General features: G+C 51.4%; 1 protein-coding gene across 11 annotated transcripts in view; it reads right to left on the reverse strand.

Moving 5' to 3' along the window:
- The window catches only part of TTC7B (tetratricopeptide repeat domain 7B), a 326,149-nt gene that overhangs the window by 89,255 nt on the left and 224,698 nt on the right, over positions 1 to 12,196 (reverse strand). For all 11 annotated transcript variants that reach the window (XR_010601134.1, XR_010601135.1, XM_042858600.2 and 8 more), the window contains one exon: positions 5,588 to 5,728. Coding sequence is in view for 9 of the 11 variants with exons in the window: in XM_042858600.2 (XP_042714534.2) it covers positions 5,588 to 5,728 (141 nt within the window). In the remaining 2 variants the exon portion in view is untranslated. The remainder of the gene's footprint in view (positions 1 to 5,587; positions 5,729 to 12,196) is intronic.

The raw sequence follows: 12,196 nt of genomic DNA on the forward strand, positions 1-12,196 counted from the left end.
ATAAACATGATTACTTCTTAATGGCAAAGAACTCCAACAATTTGAAAAAGTTATGCTAAACACCTACCAATGAACAAGTTTGTGATGTTAGCTAAATGACATGATGTCTTAGAGACCTTTGATACATGGTTACTTTTTACTGTATGACCAACTGTTACTAGAGGTATCATTAATATAGACTACAGTGTATGAATGACAAATATTTAAGCTAGTATACTGATCTTGGAAATAGAGAAAAACCAATGCTGCATAACTGTAATTTCTAGAGTATACTATATATTCACTTAACCCTTTTCAATATTTGTATCTAGAAACATACAGAAAAAATGGCTATTAACCTTTCTGTAACTGTTGATCGAGATGTGTTGCTCATGTCCATTCCCATGTAGGTGGGCGTGTGCTATGTGCACAGCTGCCGGAAGGTTTTCGCTCAGTGATATCCGCTGGGTCGGCTCCAGCCCTCATGGCGCTGTATATAGGGGCCTGCCACCCCCTCAGTTCCTTCTTGCTGGCAACTCCAACAGAGCAGTAGGAGGACGGGTTTGGGAATGGACATGAGCAATACATCTCGAAGAACAACAGTTACGGAAAAGTTAGCAACCGTTTTTTTTTCTTCAAGTGCTTGATCATGTCCATTCCCATGTAGGTGACACCCAACCAGATGAAGGAGGTGGGTTTGTAATTCAACAACAAGCGGACTGTAACACTGCCCTTCTGAATCCAGCATCATCTCTAGCTTGCTGTGTGATGGTGTAGTGCAGGGGTGGCCAACCTGTGGCTCCGGAGACGCATGCGGCTCTTCAGAAGTTAATATGCGGTTCCTTGTATAGGCGCCGACTCCGGGGCTGGAACTACAGGCGCCAACTTTCCAATGTGCCATGGGGTGCTCACTGCTCAACCTCTGGCTCTGCCATAGGCCCCGCCCCACTCCACCCCTTCCCGTCCCCTTCCCTTAGCCTGCCGTACCCTGGCTCCTCCCCCCTCCCAGAGCCTCCTGCCTGCCATGAAACAGCTGATCAGGAAGTGCAGGGCGGGAGGTGCTGGGAGCGGGGGGGAGGGCGGGGAGCTGATGGGGGCTGCTGACGTATCACTGTGACTCTTTGGCAATGTACACTGGTAAATTCTGGCTCCTTCTCAGGCTCAGGCTTCACCTGGACCCACAGGTTCTGTGCCATCCATCTCAACAATTCTTGGTGCGCCCTGTGGTCATCCTGTATGGGTGCCACCAAGATTCCTGTAACTGCCTCATCTGGAGAGGAGGAAGAGGATCCCAGAACCAGCACTTTGCTCTTGGCCGTCCGCTCCTGGCAGGTCCTGTGGTGCTGGTCCCTGATGTACGGTACCAGGCACAGCATTTTGGTCCTGCCCCTGCACCACTAGAGGAGGAGGCAGCAGCGGGGCTCTAGTTTCCAATGCCATCAAGTAGGACGTCCTTGACTGGGTCCTTGGGACTGATGGAAAACACTCCACAGAGTCCCAAAGGGCTATTTACAGGCATCTGCCACTGTGCTGGCCAGCCTGCAGGAGGCAACCCCTGGCTCATGTCCTCCATCCAGGACCGACGGTCCGAGTGGTGCCAACTCCTGTGAGAGGTATAGGACTCCGGCTCCGAGGATTCATTCCCCAGAGGACCATAGAGGTGTGGTGCTGGCAAGTGGTGCTGGGATGGAGGCAACCAATGCTGCTGCATCATTGCTGGCTTTCCTTTCAACGGCACCTGAGACCTCGGTACCGTAGCTGGCTTTGCCTCTGGTGCTGACTCACATCTAATTGTCAACAGTGGCACTGGGAGGGACATCAGATCCTGTGCCACATGGAATATGTCTGGCGTAGATGGGAGCGCCAGTCCCACACTCCTATGGCTCTCCCTTGGGGGAAGAGTCCAACGGCATTGGACTCAACGGCTCCCTCCCTGGGGCCAGAGTCAATGGTGCCGCAGCAGCAGCCATTGAGCCTTGTGCGGTTCTCACTCTGCCAGAGTACTTCTGACTGGTGGGCTTTGGGGTAAGGGAGTGTCCCCTGCCTGGTTTTGTGTTGCTTCCTGCGCGGTACTGGCGAACGGGAGTGGTGCCACATGCTCTCCTGTGCTGACCTCCTTTGTACCGGCAACCTGTGGTGGTGCCGGGAGTCATGTGACACCAGCAAGGAATCTCTCCTCGGCGCTGGAGGGGCTGGGCTGCGGTGCCTGTCCGTCACAGAAGCAGGTGTACTCCTCACAGAGGCAGAGGTGCTCAGTGCTGAGTCATGATGATTTGGCTCTGAGAGATGAAGAGCCGCTTCCATCAGGAGGAACTTAAGTCTCTCTGTGATGGGTTGGATCACAGAAACCCCCTTGGGGCTGCCAACTGATGTGCCAAGACTACTTCTGCCCCTGCTTTCCCTGCCAGCTTGGGACTCCAGCACCCTGTCTTGTTGAGCCAGACACGCCAGTCTGCTCCAACACAGACCCAGGGTCTGAACCACGTGCCCCAAAGCTGCAGACTTAACTGAAAGCAACTTAAGAAGTGTTCCTGTCTAACACTCAGATGCCCAACTCCCATTGGGGTCCAACCCCCAAATAAATCCGTTTTAACCTGTATAAAGCTTATACAGGGTAAACTCAAATTGTTCGCCCTCTATAACACTGATCTAGAGATATGCACAGCTGTTCCCCCCCCCCCCCCCCGCCAGGTATTAATACATACTCTGGGTTAATTAATAAGTAAAAAGTGATGTTATTAAATACAGAAAGTAGGATTTAAGTGGTTCCAAGTAGTGACAGACAGAACAAAGTGAATTACCAAGCAAAATAAAATAAAACACGCAAGTCTAAGCCTAGTACAGTAATAAAACTGAATACAGATAAAATCTCACCCTCAGAGATGTTTCAATAAGTTTCTTTCACAGTCTGGTCGCCTTCCTAGTCTGGGCACAATCCTTTCCCCGGTCCAGCCCTTTTTCCAGCTCAGGTGGTAGCTAGGGGATTTCTCATGATGGCTGCCTTTGTTCTGTTCCACCCACTTATATATCTTTAGCATAAGGCGGGAATCCTTTGTCCCTCTCTGCCCCCTCCCCCATTCTAAATGGAAAAGCACCATGTTAAAGATGGATTCCAGTTCAGGTGACATGATCACATGTCACTGTAAGACTTCATTACCCACTTGCCAGCACACATATATACAGGAAGACTTCCAAGTAACACAGAGCCATCTACAGACAATTGTCCTGGTTAATGGGAGCCATCAAGATTCCAAACCACCATTAATGGCTTACACTTTGCATAATTACAATAGGCCCTCAGAGTTATGTTTCATATTTCTAGTTTCAGATACAAGAATGATACATTCATACAAATAGGATGAACACATTCAGTAGATTATAAGCTTTGTAATGATACCTTACAAGAGACCTTTTGCCTGAAGCATATTCCAGTTACATTATATTCACACTCATTAGCATATTTTAATAAAATCATATAGAGTGCAACGTCACACTCTGGTCCCTTTCTTTTTGGGTCTGGGTCTTGAAACCTCTACAAATCCTGCAACGATCACGCAGTTGGGATTCGCCCAAACACTTGAGGCAAGCCGAGTGAGGATCACTGATAGGCACAGGCTAGTGGCAAGCCTTGAATGGCTTAAACCCCAGAGACCGAGGCATTCCCTGGTGTTGGGCAGGAGAGAACCCTGATAAGCGGGGTCCTACTCTATATTATCAACTAGTAACTTCTGCAAACACTTACTAACATTTTTAGAACTATTCACAGGAAAATATACAAGTCCACCGGGTAGAGTACTTGCAGAGCAAGAACGAGCAGTTCCAGCGACCATCACAGGTGGAAAGAAGGAATTGAGGGGGTGGCAGGCCCCTATATACAACGCCATGAGGGTGTGACTCCAGGGGGCACCGGTGCTGACGGATACCACTGAGGGAAAAGCCTTCTGGCGACTGTGCACGCAGTGCGCGCACACCTACATGGGAATGGACATGAGCAACCGCCCAAAGAACTTTTCAAACTGAATATTTTTAAAAGAATGATTAGAACACTGTTTTCACATAAACCATTATGCTATGCACTATAACCTTCCACTGCCATCAGTGATACTCTCTGACTTAGAGTTTGGTGCGAAGCTTCAGGCCACTCTTGGGCACAGACTCCATTCCAGATCATTCACCAGTTAGGAAAATGCTACCACACATCCCAACAGGCAAACCAAGAAATGGAGACATCAGAAGCCCACTATCACTTTTACACTGGATGAGTGTCACAAAAGCAAAACGATACTGGTTTACTTCAGTGACATTGTTGTCAAGTTAAGTTTTTATACAATGCTAATGTTTTTTCTTCCAGCTGCAGTTGTAATATCTGATATTCCTGTAAATGCCTGCTCCTCTCCAGGGGAAATATGCCATCTATGTTCCACTCTATTTAGCTTCTCAAGAAGCTTCAGACACCATAACGCCTGCAAAGGTGACAGTGGTACCACTCCATTAGTCTGCAAAGTTCTGATCCACCATGTAGCAATCCTACTATAAAACTGCTGCCCTATCTTACGTATGAATCAAGTGCTTTCAATTTAAGTGTTTCCATTCCTCTGCTTGCCTCAATACCAGGATCCAAATCCTCCCCTTTTTAAAAAAACAAAAGTTCAGTAATTTAAGTATAAAAAGTTCATAACAACCAACTAGCCAGCACCCGCAAGCACTTCACACTGTCAGCCCAGAGGCCTAGTTCAAGTTTTGGGCCCAATCTATTGCTTGCTTTGCCACAGGACTCCATCTACCTCCATTCAAACTTTTTGAAAGGAGCATAAACAAATGTGCAACTTTTTTACTTTATTGAAATACTAAATACCATGTTTACAGCACTACTTTGAACAGGTGCCTTTCAGATCCAGCCCACAATGATTATGGTGTGTCGGCAGGAACTTTAATAAATACTGTCCTGCCTCCCTTTGTAACAGAAGCACTTGCATATACTAGAAGTATCTGAATTTTTGCACATGGAAAAGAGCAGAAACCTATGCACCCCCCCTTTTTAAAAAAAGCAGTCTTCCCTTTTTTTAACCTACACAGCCAACGAATATATTTTGGAAGATGAACTTTAATTATTGTGCCTCTTTATGCAACTCACATTAAAACTATATTTCTATGGTTAAGTTCAGCAAACTATGCTATGCATTATTTTTATTATTAGGACCCCAAGACTATTAAACATTCTTATGATGATTGACGTTTAGTTAAAAAGTTCCACAGAAACACAGCAACCCTTAATTCTCAAGGAAAAATTTGCCAAATGAGAAATTTTAGAAATCCATGACTTAATACAGTCTAAACTGTAGTTAGAAAATGCAACAACACTGTGACAAGGTTATTACATTAAAAACTAAATGCCATCCTTATTGACCACTGTTTAATGTATAAAACATATAATGCTCTTTCTTGAAATGCAACAAAATGCCACACTTTGAATAAGTGTTCTTAAAAGCTCCAATTTCAGTTGACAAATGATAATAGAGTCTGACCTGCTGAATGAAATGAATACAGATTCCTGGCTGCTTCATAGGTTAGTGAATAGGAAAAAAAAGTTGTTTTTGTTTTCCAGTACCTGCATGAAGCCAGATTTGAGCCAGAGTCATCCAAGGATGCAGAGGACCTTGCTTAGGAGCACTGCTCTGCAAAGATGAAGCAACCTCAGACAGTGCCTGCTCCACTCTGGAGGCTGCTATTGACGTTGCATGGACTGAACCTGTAGAAGTAATAAAAAAATTACATCAGTGTGGAGAGATGGGAGGAGAAGGAAGGAAGACAAAAATGTTCACAAAGGCTGGGTTAAATACTACATCTTAACCCTTTCCATAACACAGGCTTCATCAAAAAAGCTATCTTGGGTCTTAACTTCTGGATGTTTGCGGTCAGTCTTTTTCTGATGTAAAATGCACAAATGTGAGTGAATCTACACTAAAATCATGTTATGATTTTACTAGCAGCAATGTTTGATGCCAATTTGAGTAGCCACTGTGAACACTGAAAATTTAACTGAGCATTTCATTTAGGAGTATAAATGATTCAAAGAAGGTTTGTGATGGCACTATATGCTGTAACCTTTATGCTGCTGCATGCACTTTGATGTTAGTAATTGCAATGTCTTTTCATAGAGTGCAATTAGATGACTATTTAAAGGCTAATAATAGATGGCAAAAAAGAAACACAGAACTAAAATATATAGGCTGAGCACAATGTGCCCCTGCATGGATACACGATTAAATTGCATGGGATGTAAACTTTAGCTAATCAACAATGTTGAAGAAAATGTTTAGCAGTCAAATAATTCCTTGCAGGAAGAATATGTTGAAATGTTGAATGGAATGCATTAGTCTCTCAAAATAAAGCTTTTCTGAGGGATAGGACAGTTACCTGTTCCGTAACTGGCGTTCTTTGAGATGTTGCTCAGGTGTATTCCACAGTAGGTGTGTGTGCTCGCCACGTGCACCGGTGCCGGAAGTTTTTCCCTTAGCAGTACCCGTAGTGGGGGAGCCCCGCTGCGACCCCTGGAGTGGCGCCTCTATATCGTGCTATAAAGGGGGCTGCACGCTCCCCCCACTCTCAGTTCCTTCTTGCCAGACAACTCCAACAGAGGGGAAGGAGGGCAGGATGTGGAATACACCTGAGCAATGTATCTCGAAGAACGCCAGTTACGGAACAGGTAACTGTCCTTTCTTCTTCGAGTGATTGCTCCTGTGTATTCCACAGTAGGTGACTCCAAGCTATACCTGATGGAGGTGGGTAGGAGTTTAAGGGTTACCCGGGCGGAGTACCGCCCTACCAAACCCCGCCGCGTTTGGGAGACGATCGCATAGCGCGATGAAAAGGTGTGGACAGAGGACCATGTAGCAGCCCTACAGATGTCCTGAATAGGGACATGAGCCATGTAGGCAGCCGATGAGGCCTGAGCTCTCGTCGAATGAGCCTTCACTATAAGAGGCAGGGAAACCCCTGCCAGGTCGTAACATGTGTGTATGCACGAGGTGATCCAGCAAGAGATCCGCTGGGTGGAAACCGGCTGCCCCCCATGCGCTTGGCCGATGCAATGAAAAGCTGAGGGGATTTCCGGAATGGCCTGGTCCGGTCTAGGTAAAAAGCGAGCGCTCTACGCAGGTCTAGCATGTGCAGGCGTCGCTCCTCATTGGAGGAATGGGGCTTAGGACAGAGGACTGGGAGGAAAATGTCCTGATCAATGTGAAAAGCTGAGACTACCTTCGGCAGAAAAGCTGGATGCGGACGGAGCTGGACTGTATCCCTATGGAAGACCGTATATGGGGGTTCAGAGGTCAGGGCCCTAAGCTCCGAGACCCGGCGGGCTGAGGTGATAGCCACCTTCCATGATAAGTGGGACCAGGAACACGTGGACAAGGACTCAAAGGGGGGGCCCGTGAGGCGGGAGAGCACTAGGTTCAGGTCCCAAAGCGCAACCGGGGGTCTGGCGTAAGGGAATGCCCGATCCAGCCCTTTTAAAAACTGGGATGTCATGTGGCGCCAGCCTTTGGGTCCTAAGGGACAGGAGGTAATCGAGGATGAGCTGGAGATATGCGGAGGAGGGGGAGGAGCCCCTCTCCCTCGCCCACGTGGAGAACCCATACCATTTGGCCAGGTAGGTTCGTCGTGTGGATGGTTTCCTGCTCTCAAGCAGAACCTGTCTAACATCCTCAGAACACCTCCCCTCCTCCTTGTTTAACCAGGGAGCAGCCACGCTGTCAAGTGAAGCGCGACTAGATTGGGGGTGGAGGAGACATCCTCCCTCCTGGGAGAGGCGGTCCGGTCGAGTCTGCGGGGGCCACTAGAAGTTGCAGGAGGGTCCCGTACCAATGACGACGGGCCCAATCCGGGGCTATCAGGATAATCCGCACTCTGTCTGCTCTTCACCTTCTGTAGGACCTTGCCTATCAGGGGGAAGGGCGGGAAGGCGTAGAACGGGCGTCCCGACCATGGAATTAGGAATGCGTCCGATATCGCCCCTTCGCCCTCTCCTGCCCTGGAGCAGAACCGAGGGCAGAGGCGATTCTGGATGGTGGCGAAAAGATCTACCTGGGGAGTGCCCCACTCCAGGAAGAGCCTCTTGGCCACCTCCCTATGTAGAGACCACTCGTGCTGTTGGGAGAAAACCCTGCTTAAGCGATCCGCGAGCGTATTGCGCTTGCCGGGCAGGTGAAAAGCCCTCAAAAGGATATTGTGGGCTATACAGAACTCCCACAGGTGCTGGGCTTCCTGGCACAAGGCCACGGAACGCGTGCCCCCTTGTCTGTTGATATAATACATCGTGGTCGTATTGTCCGTGAGGACTCTGACCACCTTTCCCCCTAGGTGTTGGCTGAAAGCCACGCACACCAGGCGTACCACCCTGAGCGTCTTGACGTTTATGTTCAGGGACAATTCTGGGGGTGACCATCTGCCCTGGGTTTTGAAGCTCCCCACATGGGCTCCCCAGCCCTAGGTCCAAGGCGTCCGACACCAGATCTAGTGAGGGAGGGGTCTCCCTGAAGGGGATACCGTGAAACATGTTGCTCGGGAGGGACCACCATTGCAGGTTGGCCACTACATTGGGTGGCAACGTGACAACCTTGTCCGGGCCGTCCCTGGCCTGGGAGTACTGGGAGGCCAGCCAGAGCTGGAGGGGCCTCATCCTGAGCCTGGCATGTCGCACCACGGAGGTGCATGCTGCCATATGGCCTAGGATTTGAAGGCACACCCATGCTGTCATCACAGGGAAGGCCGTGACCGAGGCTATGAGACCTTTGTGCGTTTCGAACCTGTCCCGGGGGAGGGAGGGCATGGCCTCCACCAAGTCTAACAGCGCCCCTATAAACTGTATGCGCTGAACCGGGACTAACGTGGACTTGTCCTCGTTTACTACTAGGCCTAGACTTGTGCAGGTATCAAGCAGGAATTTCATCTGCGCCTGCACCTGGGACCGAGACCTGCCCTTGAGCAGCCAATTGTCCAGGTAGGGGAAGATCTGCAACCCATTCCTCCTGAGGTGGGCTGCCACTACTGCCATGCATTTGGTAAAATCCCTGGGGGCCGTGGAAAGGCCAAAGGGATGGACCGTAAACTGACAGTGGTCTCTCCCTACCAGGAAGCAGAGGAAGCGCCTGTGGCCCTCGAAAATATGAATATGGAAGTATGCATCCTGGAGGTCCAAGGCTGCGAACCAATCCCCCGGGTCTAGGGATGGAACAATAGAGGCCAGGAACACCATATGGAATTTGCAGCGGACCAGAAACTGGTTGAGATTCGGCAGGTTGAGGATGGGCCTGAGCCCACCTTTCGCCTTCGGGATCAGGAAATACTGGGAGTAAAACCCCTTGCCCTGGAATTCGTGAGGTACCCTCTCCACCGTGCCCAGCGTGAGGAGGCACATCACCTCCTGATTTAGAAGGAGGGTGTGCTCCGGGTTTCCGGGGACATTGCGGGACAGAGGATGGTGGGGTGGGGGTGAATCGAACTGCAGCATGTACCCCTGGGAGATGGTACTGAGGACCCACCGGTCCGACGTTATATGGGACCATTGCACTCGGAAGGCAGATAAACGGTTGCCAAAAAACGACTTTATTAACTGGGGGGCTTCCCTGGCAACAGGATCGGTGGCCCCCTGCAAAGAGTCAAAAATGCCTCTTCCCCGGTCTCTTGCCCTTCGAAGGGCTGGGGTGTGGGGCCGAACAGGACTGGCACTGTGACTGCGCCTCTGGTCCCTAGGCCTCTTAGGCGGGGGCTCATATCTGTCCCTTACAGGGGGAGCCGAGGGCTGCGGCCTGGGTTTGTCCTTGGCTGGCGGGACATACAGGCCGAGAGTCTACAGAGTGGTGCAGGAGTCCTTCATTCCATGCAGATGAGTGTCTGTTAGGTCTGCAAACAGGGCCTTTCCATCAAAGGGCAGGTCCTGCATGAGGGACTGGGATTCCATGGACAGCCCCGACAGCGAGAGCCACGACGCCCGTCACATGGAGATAGCCGAGGCCATCAAACGAGCCGCTGTGTTGGCCGCCTCCGACGCCGCTTGGAGCACCGCTTTCGCCGCTGCCGCACCTTCGTCGACTAGAGCCTTGAATTCCTTCCTGTCCTTTTCTTGGAGGGAAAGCTCGAATTTCAGCAGAGACCCCCACAAGTTAAAATCATACCCGCTCAGGAGTGCTTGATGGTTTGCCACCCTGAGCTGGAAACTTTTTTCCCCAAAAGTGTCTAGTCTCCTGGCGTCTTTATCCTTGGGGGTGGGTGCGGGCTGGCCGTGCTTTTCTTGGTGGTTGACAGACTCCACAACCAGTGAGTTCGGGGCAGGATGAGTGTACAAGTACTCATGTCCCTTCGTTGGCACGAAGTACTTCTGCTCTGCCTTCTTAGAAATGGGCGGCAGAGAGGCAGGGGTTTGCCAGAGCCCGACAGAAATATTGGCTACCCCTTGGTGGAGTGGTAGGGCCACACGGCCTGGTGCCAAGGAGGACAGGACATTAAACAAAGTGTTCGATGGCTCCTCCATCTCCTCAGCCTGGAGCTGGAGATTTGTGGCTACGCGTCGGAGAAGCTCCTGATGAGCCTTAAAATCCTCCTGAGAAGGAGGGGGTGGTGTCGCTATGGACTTGTCCGGTGCCGACGAGACAACCGGTACCGCCCCTAGGGCATCGGGCGGTACCGTCGGGTTGCACTCCACATCTTGGTCCGAGCGCGGTGCCAGTGGTTCGGTACCCGAGGACTGCTCTCGGTGCCGAGACGGGGACACCGAGTGGACCTGGGATGCCCCAGCCACTGAATGGGGCCTTGCTGGTGCGGGCGCTTGGGGCCACAGTGCCCACTGGCACCACTGTCCTTGCCAGGGGGCCTCTTGCCACTGAGCCATCTGAGGTCCTACTAGAGCTGCTTGCTCTTGAGGGACAATGCAGCCCGGGGAGGTATGGCTGGGGCCCGAGGCCGAAGTTACCAAGGAGCGCACAGTGCCATACGAGCGGCTGGACTGGTCCCGGCCATGTTGGCTCCGACCGCGGGATTTGGACCTCGACGACGAGGAGATGTACACATCGGGAGGAGCTATGTCTGGAATCCCTTCGGCAACCGTGGCTACGACGTCTTGGTGCCGGTGCCAGTCGGGATGCTCTCCGAGTATGGCGCGTGCCGTGGTATAAGCAGCGGTGTCAATGGCATAGAGACCTGCTATCACTCCGAGTGGAAGAGGAGCATCGACACTTTCTGTCCCGGTGCCTGCAACCCCTCTGGGCAGAAGAAGACTCGCTCTCAGGTGACCCAGTCAACCGAGTGGAGATCTGTCGTGGGCTACGGGAAGGCCCCGCAGATCAATCTGGGACCTCAACCTCCGACGTGGCAGGGGAGGGTTGGTGAACGCCCAGAGGCGGCTTCCTGTCCTGCCCGGCACTGGCAGGACGAGGATATCATGCGCTGCCTGAGCTGCCTCCGGCGTCGACGGCATCCTCACCGCCGGAAAGGCAAGCACGGACGGGGCCAGACTACTCCGCTCAACTCGAGTCAGAGGTCTGGGCCCCGAGGGGGATTGTGGGCTGCCCAACTCGGGTTCGGCCTCACCCCGTCCTTGTCTCGATGCCGCTGGATCTTGCCTTGTTTCTTAGTGGGGGAGTGGTGCCGACTGGTGGATGGGGCTTCGCTCCGCACCAAGGATGCGGTGCCCGGTGCCGGGTCGGCGTGCTGGTGCCAGGGCCAATGCCGACTCCATAAGCAGGGCCTGAAGTCGGATATCTCGTTCGCGCTTAGTCCAGGGCTTGAACGACTTACAGATTTTGCAGCGCTCACTTATGTGAGCCTCGCCCAGACAGCGAAAAGACAGAGTGTGGATCGCTTCTGGGCATGGAATTGCGACAGGAGTCGCACGACTTGAAGCCTGGGGTTCGGGGCATGCCCTGAGTCAGGCCACCAACTATAGAAAACTATTTACGGTCGAAGATCGTACTACTAAGGATAGACGCTACAGCAATGCTGGAGCACAAAGTTCCGACTACCTTCACTGGCGGCAAGAAGGAACTGAGGGTGGGGAGAGCGCGCAGCCCCCTTTATAGCGCGATATAAAGACGCCACTCCAGGGATTGCAGCAGGGCTCCCCCACTACGGGTACTGCTAAGGGAAAAACTTCCGGCACCGGTGCATGTGGAGAGCACGCACACCTACTGTGGAATACACTTGAGCAATCACTCGAAGAAAA

This window comes from Chrysemys picta, chromosome 4, assembly GCF_011386835.1.
Source record: "Chrysemys picta bellii isolate R12L10 chromosome 4, ASM1138683v2, whole genome shotgun sequence".
Classification (NCBI taxonomy): Eukaryota; Metazoa; Chordata; order Testudines; family Emydidae; genus Chrysemys; species Chrysemys picta.